This window comes from Protomyctophum bolini, assembly GCF_963924005.1.
Source record: "Protomyctophum bolini genome assembly, chromosome: 14".
NCBI classification, from domain to species: domain Eukaryota; kingdom Metazoa; phylum Chordata; class Actinopteri; order Myctophiformes; family Myctophidae; genus Protomyctophum; species Protomyctophum bolini.
Window position 1 is genome coordinate 38,392,249 of NC_137875.1, and position 19,718 is coordinate 38,411,966.

The window sequence follows — 19,718 nt, forward strand, 5'->3', positions numbered from 1 at the left end:
CCCATTCTTGGTAACCTAACTATAGATATTCTTTCATTTCTGACTGATATGGTGCATTTTTCATAAATCTAGCTCCTTACAATTATGTCTGACGCGCAGAGCTAAGATTAGCCCATTTTGGGCGGGAACCCCTTTTGGTGTTTTAAACATTGTTATAATTTAGCTATTGAAAAATTGCAGATCTACAAGCTCATCTACAAGCTCGTAGCGCGCCACCGAGTGGGGCGCTACGAGCTTGTAGGTCTGCTATATTTGAAAAATCGTGAAAATGTGGCGCAAATTTGGAATATATATTTTTTAGTTTTTAACTCAAATCTTTGCTTCTGAGGGGTCCCTGGAACAGCATATTTTCAGATGGGGGTCGGAGGCCAATTACATATCATTTTTGGGGTCCTTGACATGAAATATTGAGCACCACTGAAACATGGGTACTTCAGAAAGCTGGAGGATTTAGACGAGACATTTTTTAAATTTCGACGTCGAGCCTAAATGGGTTAAGGCTCACCATGTAACCAGCCTGTCTGTGAACCAGAAATGTTTACTGTGCCTACTGCTCATTTTCTCTAATTGGATGCACATTCTGGAGCACAGTGGCCTGCGGTGCAGTCTCGCTGCCGCTTGATGATGACATTTTTTTTGTTTTGTGTTCCGCCCCATTGCAGACACGTACTTCATCCCTGTCTCATGTTTCCTGCTCTTCAATGTGATGGACTGGGTTGGAAGGAGCCTGACGGCCGTCTGTATGTGGGTCAGTATAGCAATGGCATGACACACCAGAGCACAAACGCTACCAATATAGTAGCAATAGCTAGCGCTGGGCGAGAACACTTGTTGGTGTAAACGCTTACTTACAGACAAAGGCTGTACATATCACTATACAAGAGATGTACTTGATGTACAAGATGCATCTACAGTACGCTCATCCAGCTGTGTCAACAAGTTGACCCCCGACACAGTTATCAAAAAGCAAACAATATCTTTGCTCTTTGAGTTTCAGGCAAAGCCACTTGTCAACCAGTAGGGGTCCTACTATTCACAAGCATACACTATATGCCTGGGTACTATAACAACAGTACTATATGCCTGCCCTGTACTATTGTTTTTATTCATGTGTTATTACTTGCGCAAGCAGAGTGTGCAAGTAATGTTATCAGTCAGGTGCTACGATGCGTATGTCCCTTAGCAGCATGTGATATGACGTCATATGCTGGCACGAAGCTGACCGTGCAGGTTTGTTTTCCGTCATGCTACGAAGCATATGTCCCATGACGTGATGAAGATTATGTACCAATGCCAGGGTTTAATTGGTTTACGATGGTGACGTAATGATGATATGTTTCAGTGTCAGGTGGGTCATGTATGTAATCTGACACCACTGCCATAACGGGCATATGTAATCATTACCATACTTAAAAATACTACTTTTTCTCCTCCAAAAGCATGAAGGTACGTAGCTAAACCTAATAATTCAATATTGCAAACGTTCTTTCACAGAGAGAGGCTGAGATTTGAAGTTTGTAGCGGTCTACAGTACTTGCACGCTCTGCTTGCGCACTAGTTGGCCATTTATGGCCTACTTGTGTGCAACAAGCAAGTAGGCACTCGACAGAGTGTTCTAGTTGTGTCTGTTGTTAACCACTGCACAAATTAAGTTCCGAAAGTAAAATAATGTAATTTGTAGTTTGAAATTGGTACCCAATCGCAGCTAGTTGTATTGTATTAACATACATCTACCGTACAGATTAGGCAAATTGGTGTGCTAGATAACAATATGTAAGCTGATTCTGCCATAGAGGTTCTTCTTCATATTTATCTTCATATACACATGCAGTCAACTTTGTGCAGTCAACTGGCTCTGGCAGTTGCAGGATTACGGTAGTTATGTCACTGGGAGGAACGCTGGAATCATGGAAAAATGTGTACACATGCAGTCTCTGGAGAAGAACAACAAGCAAACCACAAGTGTAGGCCAGAGATTTGTTTTGGAAAGAGGATGCAACAGAACTGCTTTGTGAAGGAGTGACTGGTCAAGGAAGTGGTTTTTGTATGGGATGTTTGTGTATGGGGAGAGAGTAGAGCTTTCACACATGATAGTGTTTTCTTTTCTTTTAGCAAAGCATAACATTCCAGAAATGGTACAAATAAAATGTCATGGTTTCAAATCAATTCATCATTTAATTATCCATGTCTTGCTGCTGTCCGCTAGAGTTTCGAGACCATTTAATTAATTCCCGACCAGTTATGTTCTGGAGCAAGGATGAATGAAGGATTTTCAAGGTCTCTGGTCAGAACGACCTTGCTGACTGATGACCTTTCGCTCAGTTGATCTCTCTGTTGCTTTGTGTGGGAATTGAACACTCAATGTATTCCACTCTTGCTATAAATATAGGCTACCATTCTCCAGTTTTGGGAAACATTTGATTAAACACTGAAAGTTCTTACAGTAGTTTCCCCATAACCTAACTGTGGAATTAAAAATAAACCCATGACGTTGGGTCTGTTGAGAACGTCTGCCTCAAAGTGGGTAGTTTGTTAGCCTAGCCTACTCTTCATTGTGCAGGAGTAGAGAGGATTAATATTAAGGCAGTTACTGAGTTGGTAGTTGAAGTCCAGGGCAGAGCTGTTCTCTACTGAGGCATCTCGGTCTACAAGTGCAGACAACAAAATGCCAACAGTCAGCTGTTCCACATCCATTGTGAGCTGATTTAAATCCTCAGTCTTTTTTTAAAAATAATATTTATTTAATTTGGAAAAAGCAGTACAGTATAGACGGCATTTCTATATATACTGTACATAGGACACAAGTGCAATTCCCAATTCCAAGTGGCTCCATCTCCAAAGTCTCTGCATAATCCTCGCTTTCTTCAGATGGACTACTGTGTATGGCATCAAGTCAACACTTAACAGGGGCAACATTTCAGAAGGAGAGTGTACATTTCAGAAGGAGAAAAAGAAAGACAAAAAAAACCAAGAAACGAAAGTATTTACATTTTCTACAAAGATCATAAAGCAGGCAATTAGGACCAGTGAGATCACACAAAGTCTGCTCTCAGGGGGGCAATGTGTACTATCCAGTTGTTCCAAATTTGGTAGAAATTGTCTAGTCTAGTTCTGAGGACGTTAATGTAAATTTTTCCATTTTGAAAATATTCAGGACTATTCCGTGCCAATCGTCCATTGTGGGTGTGATTGGGGTTAGCCATCTTCTTGTTATTGATTTTTTGCTGGCCGCCAAGAGCACCTGCAGTAGCTTTGTGTATCTTGTCTGGTTAAGACATTCAATGTGGCCCAGGTACAAGGTTGTGAAGTTAAAAGGTATTGGAGTATTAAATACTGAGCACGGTGATTTGTGAATATTGTTCCAAAACACCCTTCACTTGGGGCACCCCCAGAAAATGTGAAAGTGGTTGGCTTTCTTTTCCCCACACTGCCTCCAGCACGGCCTATAATCACCTTTGTATTTTTCCTGATACGGGGTCTTAAAATATCTAATAATATTTTTCCAACAATGCTCTCTCCAGTCCATAGAACAGGTTGAGGTAGACCGGAACTCCCAGATCCCTCCCCATACTTCCTCTGAGAGTACAATTCCCGCATCCCTCTCCCATCTCTCTTTGGTGTACAACGTGCTTTCATTTTTAGCATCTGAAATGGCACTATATAACTCAGAGATGACTTTACTTGGCTCCACCCTAAGGGCTGACTTCAGCATGAGAAAGAACTCTGATTCAACTGCAGAAAACTCTTTGAATTTACATTCTTGATTGATATAGTGCGTAAATCCTCACTCTTATCGCTTAATTGGTAAATGCATGGGTGTCCGTGGTGTTAAAAGATAGGCCTACAATTTCACAAGAGATGGATATATTTATTGTCGTTCAGCAGATACATAAAATGCATAAGTGAATGGAATTTCGTGTGGCTTCACCGCGTAATGTTGCGACATATTGCATGTTTGTATAATATACAAACATGCAATATGTATAGTCTTTCACTCTACACCAACAATATTATTGTTGGTGTAGAGTGAAAGACTAGAGTATTTAGTAGAGATCCCTGGAGGACCCCAGTCAATGAAGTAGGTAGGGTTTTAGTGGTTAAAAGCAATGCAGTTATATTTATTTTCCTACATGGAAAGAGAAAGAATTGCATTTGCATGGATCATTGTTATCTCAGACACCTCTTTCAAAAGACACTTTAAATCTAAGAAATATTAACAAACCTGTGTATAGACAGAATGAGTCTCTAAAACACCAATTTGTAGATTTTGGTGTTTTCACATTTTCTTTTGAAATAACTGAAAAACGGCACAGCAATGAAAACCTAACCTTTTCTATCGCTGTCTCTCTTTCCAGCCGGGTAAGGACAGTATCTGGCTACCCATCCTGGTCGCTCTTCGGGTGGTCTTTGTACCTCTGTTCATGCTGTGTAACGTGCAGCCTCGTCACTACCTGCCTGTGTGGTTTGGCCACGACGCCTGGTACATCATCTTCATCATCGTGTTCGCCTTTTCCAATGGATACCTGGCCAGCCTATGCATGTGCTTTGGACCCAAGTAAGTGCAAAACAAACTTTGCCAGAATTGAGCCCGATTTTATAAACATTTGTGGATTTATTTAATCACTGGAATAATATGCAGTTTAGATGATCACTGGCAAATGTGTGCGGCAAGGGGAATTATATAATTTACAGACTGTAACAAGTTTATCTGTAATGTTGCTTTAAGCCATTTCCTCACTCTCACATACGTACATGACTGTTAAAGTCAACAGAAAATATCAAATGGCTGAATAACAGTAAATGGCGCATGGCAGGGATGGATCCCAACCCAGACTGACTTCTTCGCGCACCATATGAGATTCATGAAATCCACTAGAGGATGCTTTGTCAGATTTATTTTTGTCATATTTAGATGGCATGTTATGTAGACAGATGCCAGGTCGTTATTCTATTTCTATAGCATTCTACAGTGTTTCTGTTTATAGTTTCAATGTACATACATATATTCTTTTGCTAGATGGATGATAGGTTCTTAGTTTACTCATGATCCTCTATGCATTTGATGTATTACATCGTGGTGCTTATTGTAAAAGTCGCTCTGGATTAAGAAAAATGCCTGGCCCTAAATTGTAGATGATACCGTCCACTGATCATTATATTATCTAAGCTTGTTTAAAAACCTCAGGCCCACCGAGGTCTTTCCAGGCCCAGTCATTAAACACGTTGTGTATTCGCCAATGACGGGCAGATACGGAACCGTGGTGTAATGTTAACGTTGGCAGCGGTGCAAAAAGGACTGCTACCAAAAAAAAGGGTGCAGACTAAAATTAAATGGGGTTTCACGATGCCGTCTTGATGCCATCTTGACAAAATGCTCTAGGAAACTTCTGCTTCAAGTGTTTGCATAGAAGGTGTACCACTTCGATACGCCAGTTTACCGTCCCCCACTCCCCCCCTCCCTTTTCTTCTCCCTTTCTGAAAAACGACAAAATGATGGATCTTGCACCAAAAAAACGAAAAAACGTCTTTAACCAGTGATGTGACAATATAGTATGAATTGCCCAGGCCTAATGAGTTTGTCCCTCTTGTGGTACAGGAAGGTGGCGCAGCACGAAGCAGAGACTGCAGGGGCCATCATGGCCTTCTTCCTGTCCCTTGGATTGGCACTGGGTGCGGCACTGTCATTTGCCTTTAGGACCATGATCTAGAGAACAATTACAACCCAATCGGAGAGCTCTGCCCAACATTTTGTGATCTCACACACGCACACACGCGCACACACACACACACACACACACACACACACACACACACACACACACACCTAAAAGGACAAGCTTGAAATGATTTTAAGTAAAGGTCCACGGCCACAATCTAAACTCACAGTAACTATTTAATTCAGACCCCATGGAACTGACATAAGTTGAACTTTGTTTTTGTTTTATATTTTTTTTATGCACTCACACACGCTTCCTACTATGGCTGCACACAGAATATCGGCTGTAAAGCGGCAAAAGGAACCATCAGTATTTGCTTTCCATTTTAGGAGAGCTGCAGAGTTTCAGCCGTTCCCCGGCTGCCTGATGTTATGCTTATGTTTAGTTTTTAGTTTTTTAATGGAGAAACTGGAGATGGTAATGCAGCACAGGTGTTTTTTTTAATGGAGAAACTGGAGAGGGTAATGCAGCACAGGTGTGGCATGAAATATTTGTGGTAGTTTTGTCACATTAACAGTGGTTGGAATTCTTGATGTGTGTTGGATAAAGTTCACCAGCTGCAAAACAAATCAGCAAAAATAGATCTTCAAGCTCTCAATGCATCGCAAAACACACTGTGAGCTTGTAGATTGGCTATTTTCGGAGCACGCAACTAAGTATAAATCACAAAATGTGCGCAAAGCTTCTGTTAAAGTATTGGACTGAATTGAAACTAAAGCGGTTTCTAATATCAACCTTTTTTATTTATTTTTTTTGCAACTAGTACAGTGATACCAAAAATGTAAACTCCATTTAAAGGTGCAGCAACTTGTATTTTAATGTTCAATAGAATAACTATATTTTGATAGTAATCAATTGCAATAGACTGTTCAGTTACATTCTCCCTGTCTCTCCAGCTCTTTAGCAAACATGATAAACAAGTCAAATTGGAAGTGGTGGCACAAAACTGGCACTCGAAACCTATACAATGTAACCTCACAAAGAAATCTTTAAAAAAAAGGAAAAAAAAGAACTCACGGAAATGCATGTCCATTAAGGCACTTTATTCGTTATTATAAATGGGCATAGTATGCTGCAGAGCAGACGGCACAACGTACACGTTTCGGCTTATCGCCTTCGTTGGGGAGACCCCTGTTACCGAACAAACTATATAGCAATGATTACTATCGGAATATAAACTTATTGTTTTAACCTTGAAATATTACCGGTACTTAAACCTTTTTTCCTTTCTTTTTTTTTTTTTTTTAATATCATAAATATGTGCTAGTTCAAGAAAACTTCATCGGTTATGTGGCAGACATTTAACATTTTGTGGTGAGGAATACATTTTAACAAGGCTTCGTGATGCAACAGGGAGAACCAAACCTCTGTACTATTGATATTTATGCTCGGTAATACCATTACAATGGAAACCAAGCGCTCTCAAACGGTTTAATTTCAAGGACCCCCAATTTGACATGCATTAGTAACCTTGGGAGGGTCCATTGGTTTCCATTTGTACGTGCTCAGAACTACACACACTCCTGTAGGAACCGCGTCTACCCTGTAAAAACCTTAGTGAACTCTAGTTGAGTACAAATAGAGTTCCAGACCCATAAGGGTTAATTTGGTTCTTACCTATCAATTTGTTGGGGACTCTCTGGAATGCCCTCAGAGACCCCTTGGGGGCCCCAGGCCCCACTTTTGAGAACCACTAATTCAAACTTAAATCCACCAATGATTTTGCATGTAAAAAAATCTGATCAAATATAAATGCGTCTCTCCCTTTTAGTAGTCACCGAATGCAAACCTCATACATGTACAGTATGTGTGTCTTTGTTGCCTGGAGGTAGAGGACACTGCCTTTTTCTTGCCACTTCTTCTCAGTGTTTTCTCAGAGTGGAAGGTTGTGTCAGTTCAGTTTCACAGATGGCTTCCCACCGAAAGACGAGGTTTCCGGTGTCTTACCCCTTGGGGGTTGTCATGTTTGTACCTATCGTGTCTGTTCTGTTAGTCGTTTGTAGTTTTAGCTGAAGCTTCGCCACTTTCTGTCTGGAATTGTTCTGTGTTTAATATTCCTTTTGATTTGGAAGGAAGTAAGGAACGCTGATGAGGGTACAGGTATTGAAGAGAGGTCATGTTTTCTGTCTAGTGAATCTGATTCCAGTCCTTGTGTCAGTTGCAATGTTCTATAGTCAAGTGTCTTCCTGATAGATATTTAGTATCAGACAATTGTCTTTGTAAATGGTAAACAAAACAAGAGCAGCTGTTGACATGAATTGTGCCAGTGAAGTTGTTCATTGCAAACTGTTGGTGCCATATCCTATCGAAAAGAAAGTTGAAGTAGATTTTTTTTTAAAGACTGTTTTCAATATGTTTTTTTAGTAAAAGATTTGCCACTTATCACTTGATTAGTTTGAGTCCATTTTAGTTGTTTGTATGAATAGAAATGTATGACACCTGTCAGTGTTACGTATTTTATTTTTTTATTTTGTGCATTTGAATGCCTTTTTAAAGGCTGCTTTTGTTGTATACTATATTATGCTTTATATCAGCTGTATATACTCTTAACATTGCAAGCACAACTTTGGTCCTGTTGTTTTTTGTTTTTTTCTCCATCCTGTGATTTGGGGTGGTGTAATACGAGGTTGGCTCAGACCAATGAAATGTTACTGATATTGCATAAAACAGTTTAATGAGGAGGAAATAAACCTTGTGTATTTGTAATAATCTGTCTTCCTCTGTTGGTCATTTTTGGTAATGCAACTTTCGTTTATGGGTATGTTCCAACTTTTTAATTGAGTTATGCCACCCGTTGCCAATGCAAAACTAGCTGTTATGAATGCAGTACTTTTCAGCACACTGTAACAAACGCTCCTGTCTTTGGTAGTGTCCTGCTAGTCTCATTCCCCCTGTTGCTATTTTCTAGTTCAACCTTGGCATTCCATCATACAGTCAAAACACTAGACTTATCTTGTGTTGTTAACTGGTTTCGCTTGCTGGACCACTACAGCATGGCGTCAAATGCACATTATATGGAGCATTGGAGATCAATATGCACTCGTGTCAGACACAACATAAACTGTCTGACTGTGTCAAATGGAAATGCACATAAATAGAGATTCCAACATGCACTGATGTCTGACACGTCAAACCATTCTACATGCACTTATGTCAGAAGGGCCCAGACCGGTGTGTGTGTGTGTGTGTGTGTGTGTGTGTGTGTGTGTGTGTGTGTGTGTTTTGGGATGCACATTGAGTTTATCTGAAATGTGCTACTGTACGTTTACTCTTCAGGCTGAAATGATCCCTCTCCTACACCTTGCCATCTGCTTGAAGGATGCTCTGCTCCATTCGCAGCATGTGAGCAGGGCCAAATTAGCCATTGGGCCAGTGGGGCCGTGGCCCAGGGGCCCTTGGATCTCAGGGGTCCTTTGGGGCAATAGGACCGCACAGTACTGGGTTTATGGCCCTGAAAAGAGCTCCTGAGACCTTCATTGGCCATTGATTGTGTTAAATTTAGGTCCAAAATGTGATAAAAACATGAAAATTCCGCGCACACACGGGCTATGGGGGCCCCAGAAAATGTACCGGCCCCGGGGCCCTCATGGGGATTAATCCGTCCCTGCATGTGAGACTGTTTCATTCTCAGCATGTGACCCAGACATCTCAAACATCTGTGTGTAATCTTCTTGGTGTTGTTGGTCTGGCTAACTCTTATCTTGTACAGTTTGGTGTTTGGAAGTTGCATCATATTCATCTGAGGCCTCCAATTGTAGAAAACATCTAATTTACTATAGTTTTCCTTGATTTTATGTATAAATTGTATTCATTGTATCCATTGCATTGTATGAATGGATCTCATTGTTCTTTTAATTTGTAATTGTTTAATCCGTTATATTTCAGAAGATATTGTGTCTGATGTATTGTTATTTCACTTTGAATCCACTAGATGGCACACTTTAAATATACAATGACCTCTTTCTGGTGTCACTGGGAAGCCAACCAAAGGTTCAAGCGTGTTTAAATGGCTCTTATTTGGGCCATGACAAAGCCAAAAAAACATTGTCACAGGTATTAATGTTATAATAAAAATCACAGTGAAGGGGAGAAGAACTAGGCAAAAATAATTATAGAAAGGCTGCAATTAAGACATATAAAATACTCCCTAAAAAACGTATAAGAACCCAGGTACAACTCAGCAAGCACGGTCAGGACCTGGACGAATTTAATAGTGACGTCTCGATTGGGGCCAGATCAAGTCAAACCGAGACTAGTCACCCAGAATATCACCTGATTTCAACCAACATACATTTGACCCACTATAAGACGGACGTCCCTGGATGAATCAGAGAGAGTCTGATCGAGGCCAGATCGACTTAAGTCATATCATAACTAGTCAGATCTGGCCCAGAATAAGCTATATTATTTCAACCGGTGAAGACGTCCTGGAAATGACGTAAAGATCATCCCCCTATGTGCTGTGATCTGGCCTATAGTTCGGAACGTCACCGGAGGACGTCATCATGACGTCATTTGGCCTGCTGGGAAGGTTCAATGTTTTTGGAGAGGAAACGATCGCAATGATGCAGGTGAGTGCTTTAATAGCGCACATGAACACCCCAAACCCCCCCCCAAACACACACACACACACACACACACACACACACACACACACACGTGTACAGTACACACACACACACACACACACACACACACCTGTCTTTTTCACTTGTTCTTCCCCAACCATCTATTTAGAAAGGCACACCTGGTCACAGGGCTAGATTTGGGGATTTTGTCACTGTTCTCTCACCCTTCTAAATTTATCCCAGCTTGTTGCTGTCCTCGTGTCTCTCATATTTCTTCTAGCTACTGGGACAAGCTAAGAATAGAGGAGCTGTGACATAGATTAGCCCAACCTCTCACACCGATACTGTAACCCCCCCCCCCCCCCCTCCCCCTTTCCCTCTCTTTCTCTGTCAAACTTACAACCCATTTAATTATCTAGATAAGAGATAGATTTTGCATATCATTAAAAATCTATTCCTCAAACAAATATTAGTATTCGCATCTGGTGCCATTTGTGTCCCCATGACATAGTACAGTATAGTAAATTCACAAGATACACATAACAAAAACACAAATTGCAAAAAGCTTATCTTGTACTATTAATATTAAAACTTCTCTACCATAGAACACAATGATTTTTTTTTACCTCAGGGTGAAATAAATATAAAATAATCCCTTTGATTTGAGGTATGCTAAAATGCTATGTCCCCATCATGTTTATTCAGCTTTAGTTACAAATATAAAGTAATCAAATTCTATATAGTTCTAATGTTTCTTACCAAATGTTATTCATTGTGAATTTTTATTTTTAATGCTTAAAATCTGACTTGAATTTCACACTGTCCCCTGTTACACTGACACAAATCCACCTGTAAATGTCCCCCAATCTGTCACTCCCCCCACCCCCCCCCCCCCCCCTTTAAAAAAATAAAGAGTGACAGGAAACATGCAGTGTGACATGCAGTAAAGGCTGCCAGGTTTGGGAATCGAACCTGAGACTTGCACATCTCTCTGCCTTTTGTTTGCAACATCATAGTGTTTTGAAAGATGCACAAAGTGAGGAGCCGTTCTGTGCATGTTTTTACTCCCTGTTTATTATGTTTGTCTTTCTGGACAATGGTCAGGTATACATGCTGAATTTAGTCCATCATAGCGGGGTGGCATGCCCTTTTGTATGCTCATATACACAGTTCCCTGACCCCATGGGCCTTCATCCTCTCATACTCCTCTCCCCCTGTGTCCTCTGCAGGAAAGTCAAAACATTGCCATATTTGGATTACTGAAGAATAGTTTCTGTTCGTTTCATTAGACAAGTGTGATTTAACGGAAAGGATTTCAAACTATATTACTTGGACCTAAAAGAGTACCCTCTGCAAAAGCATCGGACCCATGTGCCAATTCTTCCAAAGTCCAAATGAAAACAATTATTTTATATATTTTATTTTCACCAAGTCTTTGGAAACAAATCAGGTCCAATTAGAAAATGCACTGATGCACACAATTCAATAAAACTACTCACTAGCAGAACTAGGGCACTACTGCCCTCTATTCCTAAAAGAAATGTTCTATGATCACTGAGTATGACTCTAAATGTAGCACAGATACTTTATAAATGTCATATCTAATCCCAGGATGGAGTATGATGCCCGGGATATGTGTGTGGGCTGTGGGGCAGCCCCTCACTCGTGAGTGAGTGTGATCCACACTGTCCATTAGGGTCCAGTAAAACAGTCAGACCTACAGCACATAATTATTAATTATGGGCTACAGACTAGTATGATGCTATTTGGGGGCAATTGTGTGAGTCTGTATTACCGACCTGTGTATGTGTGCATCATGCAAGTTTGGGTCATGTTTTTATGGTACGTCATTTTATTTAACTTGTTTTGTTGCTGTGTTATGTGTTCTTATAATTGTGCCTGCATTATACGCAGTGCCTTTGTTTATATTTGTATTTGTTCAACACCATGACATGAAGTTAGTTAGTTAGTTAGTTAGTTGCTGCGAGAGTGAGGTCTAGCCAACACCAACTCAGGATTCCTGGATCGCTGCCCTCCACAATTTCCTATCCAACATCAGGTTCTTGACATGACATCAAGTATAAAATAAGTAGTGTAGGCTATATGAAATTACCATTAAGTTGAATTTAATTTAATTGAAAATCTGCATAAACGTTAGGGTTGGGATTATTGAAATAAAAAAAGAAAACATGCAGAGCGACAAAAACAAAACCTTTGTTTCCAGGGACTAAAATAATAAAAGGGATCTACTTCCTTTGTTTTCTTACTTGTTCTTGGGGGCGGGCCAACTTTCCAGCATGGTGGGAAAGTGACAGACTGGGTTCATCCTGTCAAGAGTGAACCACCCCTCTGCTCGTTCATTTTAAGTTATTCCAGATAAAAGCACCAACAACAACAACTAAAAAGCCAAGCGAACAGAATACTTAAATATTAGTATTAGAAATACATTCACCTACCTGCTCCACCACACATCAGGTAGTCTTTTCAGCAGATTTGTAAACATCATTATGTCATGTCACGGGTTCACATGGGTTGTTTGAGGGTAGTAAAACACTATAAAGTGATTAGATGAAGCTGACCTTATCTCTTTGATACAGCTATTTAGCAATGGACAGGACAACGTTTTATTCAATAGAGCTACATGCCAGTAGTTTTCATTGTCAAAATTTTGAAGAAACACGGATTATGATTTAGAAGATAACAGTAACCCCATGATGAGTCAATAAAGAAAGCCCATGTTTTTTAATGAACCATCACATAGTTTTGAAAGGTTCATGTGCAATGAACCTCAGTGTTACATAATGATAAGTTCAAATGTTTCTTCATTTAAGCCCCCAACCTCACCATCTCTCTCTCTCTCTCTCTCTCTCTCTCTCTCTCTCTCTCTCTCTCTCTCTCTCTGTCTCTCTCTCTCTCAGAATAGAATAGAATAATCAAAATACATCAAAGCTAGACATAAACATGGAGGAGGAAATGTCTAATTTCCTCTCCCATTCCTGCATGCCACACATGTTTGGCCAGGGTTAGGCCTACTGGACAGAGGAGACTTTATAAAATCCCTCAATGATGCAAGGGTTGATAGATTACATTTATTGCATGACATCTAATAGTTTCCTATCCTGTTTATGATTTTGCCAATGATGCCTGTGTGGCAGTAAAGTACAATTTTCTCCAGCATCCCAGCATCTGTTGAAATAATTCCCTAGATGATAATAAGATGTTATTAACACACTATCACGCTGTTATTAATATTCTATCAAAATCATATAAAAATCACATGTTCATTATTTGCTCTTCTTGAATGTATTTCATCATTCAGTGAAGGTATTGCATGCTGCCCCTGGCTGCTGACCATGCATTTAGTAATGTAGCAAAGTGAATAGCCTATTTTGTATTTTCTTCCATGGAACGGTGCACTAAACCTTTTGTGCACTGTTCCGTGGAAGTGCGTCAAGTTTGTCAGTTACTGGGAAGTCTGAGGTTAAGACATTTCACAGAAAAGAGTTAGAATCTCAGGAAGGTATAAGTGTGCCGGCTTGCCTGATTGAGTCATCATTGTTAGGAAAGGTGCCCATAATATAATGATGTCATCATGTGTCTAGACGCTCTATCAGTTAATAGTATTAGTATTAGTTAACCTGAGTTTAATGGAAGGTTGGATAAAGTAAGAGAATGGAATAAGGGTAACACTGTGGGATAGGAATAAGTCTTGCATTTACAGACTGTTGCCTCTCACAGATTGTGGAATACTTGTCTGGCTACGCAAGACTATAGATAGGAATTGAAAAGTGGTTCTAAAAAATAAGAAGAAGAAGAAAGAAAGACAAAAAGGCTCTAAGGACCACTCATATATTTCAGTTAAATAAGGCCCGGGCTTGATTGATATAATATGTTGCATGTAGTATCGTGCAATGACTGAAATCAAGCCCTTAACAGTCATGATTTAATTTCAATCTTTTTATAGGTATTAATTCAAATATCTTTGCGACCGAAGGTCGCAGTTAACTATGGAATCGCGCATTTCCCGTCAGTTTGTGTGTCGGGCACGTGACATCATCAGGGATGGAGCATGTGACATGCCGTGACATCATCAGGGATGGAGCATGTGACATGACGTGACATCATCAGGGATGGAGCATGTGACATGACGTGACATCATCAGGGATGGAGCACTTGACATCATGTGACATCATCAGGGATGTACAGTAGATCCCATATATGGAAAATAATTAATCTTTTGGGCGACATCGACCGGCGATATAGTGGGCGATTAGGCGATAGCCATTGAAATTCAAGTGTCGCTCGCCGCTCTACCGCTGTTAAAACGCACTGTTAAATCTCCATATATGGAGCTGACCTGTTCTAACATTCCATATGTTGATCCTTCCCCATCCATCCTTCCTCTTCGATGTCTCCCTTTTGACTGATACCTGTCCATTCAAACTCTAAATGGGCCTGGCCCAAAGTAATTAGTGCAGTTGCGCCCGGCAGCCGTTCTCAACAGGCCCAGAAATTAAAAAAGATCTTACCCCCATGCCAAAGCACCAGCGCTCGCCCAGCAGTCTGCTGTCACCCAGGCGGATATGTTGATCTGACCCCCCATTCCAAAGCGCCAGCGCTCGCCCAGCAGTCTGCTGTCAGCCAGGCGGATGTGTGCACGCCCTAAAGGGCGAGGTCGCTTCTCGCCCTCAGGCGTCTTACTGGTCTTACATTGATTGACTTTTGAAATACTGTATTATTTCAACATATTTAATTACATTTAACAAAGGCATTTTATTTATATTTTAAAACATTTCCCCCTGGACCACCTGCAGGCCTATTATTCCATGTACGGTACCAGTAGTCAGTGGACCATCGGTTGAGAAACAGTGTAAATTGTATCCATGCATTACTAGCAAGTGTTATGAAAGCCCTAATCTTAGCCCATATCGATATCCCATCCCAACACAAGCACTGGTGACTCCCCAGAGTGGTGGTCCCTGCGGGTAGCCTAGTCCCTGATTCACAATGAGTAGGCTTGAAAACCCCTGATATAAAGTAAACGTTTAGAAAAATAAATAAATAAATATGTGCAGTAAGATACAGCATAAACAAGAGAAATTGGAAGTGACGAAGAAGAAAAAACTAGCAGACAATTTTTGAATTAGCACGCTATCAAATTTAAACTAATAAAAGGGTTCTCTCTCTCTCCTGATTGGATGACATTTGTGACCCATCTGAAAATGTTTCACTCTGTTTATAAGAGCTCTAGAGACGGGGGATCTTCTTTAACTTAACAAACACACCAGGCTACCATCGCTAACATTTTAACAAAATATTGATATTGCTGCGATATTAAAAGATATTACTGTTTTATTTCGGAGCAGCTATGTGAACTTGAGCCAGGAGGAGGGTAAAAAGAAATTATCTCTGACGTCAGCCACGTTCAATTTCAGTTACAGCAAGATGGCGGAGGTAAGCGGGCTGAGAAACCGAAATCACTTCGAACCAAAAAGCAAAAGCCGCGTCTTCAAAGAAGGTGAGTTGAACATTTCATTGACTGAAATAATCTACGTTATTGTGTTGCGAAAAATTTGGAATCGACTACAGTCGTCGTAGTTGTGTCAGTGGCAAATTGTCGCTATTTCGTTAGCCTATGTTTTCACTAGTAAGACACTCTGCGGTACACATTCGGGTACACCGAATTTAGTGCCCTATCAAATCCAGTGACTCTGGTTCTTGTTTACCTTTTCAACAAAGCGATGCTTTTCCGTTACACAAATATCCCGATGGTTGTTACGAAACGGGGCGAAAGGGACTCAATCTAGCTCTCGATTGTTTGACGAATTTCGACAGATTCTCTGCTAATCTGTGGAAAAAAGCGACCCCTGCCGTCACAGAACCCGATGGGTCAAACTTTCTGGTGTAATACACACCGTCAGCTGACTGAACGATTCGTTGTATTTTTCTGTTACAATGTTGTAGCTTCGACAGTCACTTTTGTTTTCACCCTCGGTCCACTGGCGGATGACGGACCATCCACATGCTTCAGCTCACCTCGGTCTCTATCTGAACTAACCTCTACTAGTTTACACTACAGTAGCTGTTTTCTTTAGACCAACGGTCTTCTTGACTTTGCTCCAGTAAAGCCTGAGCTCAAGCTCATCCTGGTAATGACCTGGTTTATTTTTATGTGCTCTATTATTGGTGGTCCTGCTTATCGACTTTAAAGCTAATTTACAAGCTAGTTTGGTCCAAAGGATGCAGCCTAAAGCAGCCTCTTTTGGGAGTCCTTGTTTGTTATTTGTTGGCATAAAATTATCGTGTGCGACTGTGCGTGCCGTGACTGTGTTGGTTGATGCTGTAGATTCTGTCAGAGAGAGGGCACATTCAACCAGATGCTCATTTCGCCTGCTGAAGTGCATTATAGGCCTGCTCCAAATCCTAAATGATAAACATGAAGTTCAACTGTTCAATATCAAGTATTGATATAAAACAATACATTGTATCAGCCAATGTTGTAAAGGAATAAAGGGTTCACACTAAGCATCTCTAACCTGCTGTTGCTCCCCCCTGTATTAGTCAGAAGCCTGGTTTCAGTAAATAAAGACATAAAAACCGTTGTTGAATAATTGTGTAATTTATGAAGGCTAGAGAACGTTAATTGCACATCAAATATTGATCGTTGCAATATAAAATACCAAGATTCTGCACTATAATTTTTATTTTAATCTATTTACATGGTTTCATTGCATGCACAAATGTAAAAGGGAATGGATTTGAATCATGTGCCTCTATTTTCCAGTTAAGCTGAACTTGAAACATTAATCTACTCACACTCATAATCGGCTTTTATGTTATGTTTCATTTCAGTTGCAAACAGGCTAGGAAATGAACACTAGCCACCAGCCAAATGCTGATACATTTTAACTGTGGCTACTTGGCTCGTAGGCTGCTATGCTAGTCTATCAGCCATCATGGCTGAAAAGCTAGTATAATGCAACAATCTACGTAAACCTATTTGTGTGGCTGCTGTATGTCGGAATCATTCATAAAAAATTAAAAATAAGTTTCTTATGATAATTGCATGATGGCCATTCTGTTCAAATCTCGCCCCTAGCATCCCTTTTACGGGGGAAACATTTGCCAAAGATGGCAGATCTAACGGCTAACAATGTGTTGTATGTTTTGCGATGTGAGCTTGTAGATCAGCTATTTTCTCCATGGAGATTTAGTGTAGATCAGCTATTTTCTCCAAGGAGATTGGTGTAGATCAGCTATTTTCTCCAAGGAGATTTGGTGTAGAGGGGGGAAAAAAGGAGCAGACCTAGTACAGAGCTTGGGGGGAGGGGGGGCCCCTAATGAACCATTATGTATAGGGTTTAAGTGGTTAGTTGGCATACAATGGTGAATTGATTAAATTCATTCCTGAGCTTAGTGCCTCCTTAATACGTAGTCTGCTATTGACATATACCCGTTTACATGTTTTAATAGCCATCTGTTGTCTGCAATTGACGTGCATATATACATGTTGTGTCGCTTTATATGGATCTGAAATGGCACCGCTGAAAAAAACCCAACTTTTTGCCCTGAACCGGTTGCTAGGCAACGGCTTGCTCTCCCTGGCACACGTGGGACGTGCTCACCATGCGTAGACTACTGTTCTAATTAGGATCTTCTATGGCTCTCTTTTTTCAAACTACGTCACTTCTCCGTTGTGCAGATCAGACATCTGAAGGTTGGATCTGATTTCTGGTTTTTCATCGCATCGCGATCGAAATATAAACATTTCTCGAGAAATGCTAACATTAGCCTTTTCTTACGATGAGCCAGGAAATGGAAGTCGTTGAGTAGTGATCTCCTGGCCCCGTGCAAGCTACTGTATTTACCACAGTGGCCACCAGGCTGCAGTCACTGGAAGACGGTTTCTAAACTACCCACAGCCGTCCGATGAGACACAGACTGAGTAGAAAAAAATCGTGCCATTTTATCATGATTATTAGTGAGGACCTATTATATGAAGATATGTTGAAAAGTGGTGAAGTGGTCCTTTAGGAGGTGATAACTGAGAAAACATTATCTGCAGGATACCAATCAGCATTTATGACAATGCATTGTTTATGTAGGCGCAGAGTTGTCCATTATATTCTAACCGCGTAATTGTCTCGTGGTATTAATATTGAAGTTGCACAGTAGGTTTGCTATATAACCATTTGGAAATGGCTAATCTCTAACTCCAGACTGTTATGGAAAGAGTTGATAAACAATCTCTACCCTACCGTGCATATCACTGAGATATGATCCTGAGTCCCATATCTAAGGTTGAGTACCGAACTTGGTACCTTTACTGAGAGTCAGAAATCAGAGAGTTAGGCCTGGGCCGTGGCTCAGCGGTCCAGGCACCTTGGCTGGTAATCCAGTCTGGCAGTGTGCCGCGGGTTCGACTCCCGATCCCGACGGCCTTTACTGCATGTCTTCCCCCCCCCACCATCTCTCTCCCCATTTCCTGTCGGCCTACTGTCTGTCCCTCCATAAAATATATAAAATAAAGGCGAAAGCCACAAAAAAAAAAATTAAAAAAAAGAAAATAAAAATAAATCAGAATTGCCCCTGTAGACTCGGTACTACAGAGTACCTATTCACATATTATATTAATAATAGGCTCTGTGCATAACTGTAGTCCCAGGTTACATTTTCCAATAGCTTCTTCTGATTGGCTCAGCAGCAGGTTCGAACGGGAAACAAAGGATGTGGGACTTTACATCATTATGGCTCGAGCTGCTCAATTAATCAATTATTTTCAGGTATTCTGGCTTTCAATGATTATGAAAACATGATAATGAAGACAGGATGTTTGCGCTTTATTATGTTTGGCAATGATGCTCTCATTTTGTCTTGTTAAATCCATTACATACACCCCCCCCCCCCCCCCCCCCCAACCCCGGTTTAATTTACAGTGGTTTGTTTGAACCACTCTCTAAATCCAAATAGACTGGGATGTATTGTTTAGTCCAGTTTGAGCCAAAAAAGGTAAAACCAATTCAGTTGTTTGCGTTTGGGCCACTGGCCACTGTGGGAAAAACAACAAATATTGTTAATCCAGCAGCCCTAATCTGTGCTTCATTTTCGTACCTCGAGAATTCTCTGAATTTGGGTTTCAAGGAGTCTGACAAATCTTGTTATTGTTACATGGTGTGTGTCTGGAGTCACCTCAAGGCAATACGAAGAAAAAACAGTTTACATGTACTCATATTAAATAATCATGGTCTCAGTATTTACCAAAATAATACTGTGATATATATATATATATTTGTTTTCTTTAATTCCATTAGCTCTAATCTGTGCTTAATTGTGGTACCTCGAAAATGTGTTAAAACAAATTTCTCTGAATGGCTGTACGTGATGCTCAACACTGTCTTGCAATTGCATCACTCTCTTAACCTGAAATCAAAAG

General features: G+C 40.6%; 2 protein-coding genes across 10 annotated transcripts in view; both read left to right on the plus strand.

The window, feature by feature from the left end:
* The window catches only part of LOC308328224 (equilibrative nucleoside transporter 1-like), a 50,953-nt gene extending 42,527 nt beyond the window's left edge, over positions 1–8,426 (plus strand). For all 7 annotated transcript variants that reach the window (XM_080781977.1, XM_080781974.1, XM_080781979.1 and 4 more), the window contains exons 11-13: positions 663–748; positions 4,356–4,555; positions 5,597–8,426. In XM_080781977.1, coding sequence (XP_080638103.1) covers positions 663–748; positions 4,356–4,555; positions 5,597–5,708 — 398 coding nt within the window. In that variant the 3' untranslated portion in view covers positions 5,709–8,426. The remainder of the gene's footprint in view (positions 1–662; positions 749–4,355; positions 4,556–5,596) is intronic.
* Positions 8,427–15,698: 7,272 nt separating this feature from the next.
* LOC308327971 (atlastin-2-like) overlaps positions 15,699–19,718 on the plus strand; it is a 35,372-nt gene continuing 31,352 nt past the window's right edge. For all 3 annotated transcript variants that reach the window (XM_080781629.1, XM_080781628.1, XM_080781627.1), the window contains exon 1: positions 15,699–15,803. In XM_080781629.1, the coding sequence (XP_080637755.1) occupies positions 15,731–15,803 (73 nt within the window). In that variant the 5' untranslated portion in view covers positions 15,699–15,730. The remainder of the gene's footprint in view (positions 15,804–19,718) is intronic.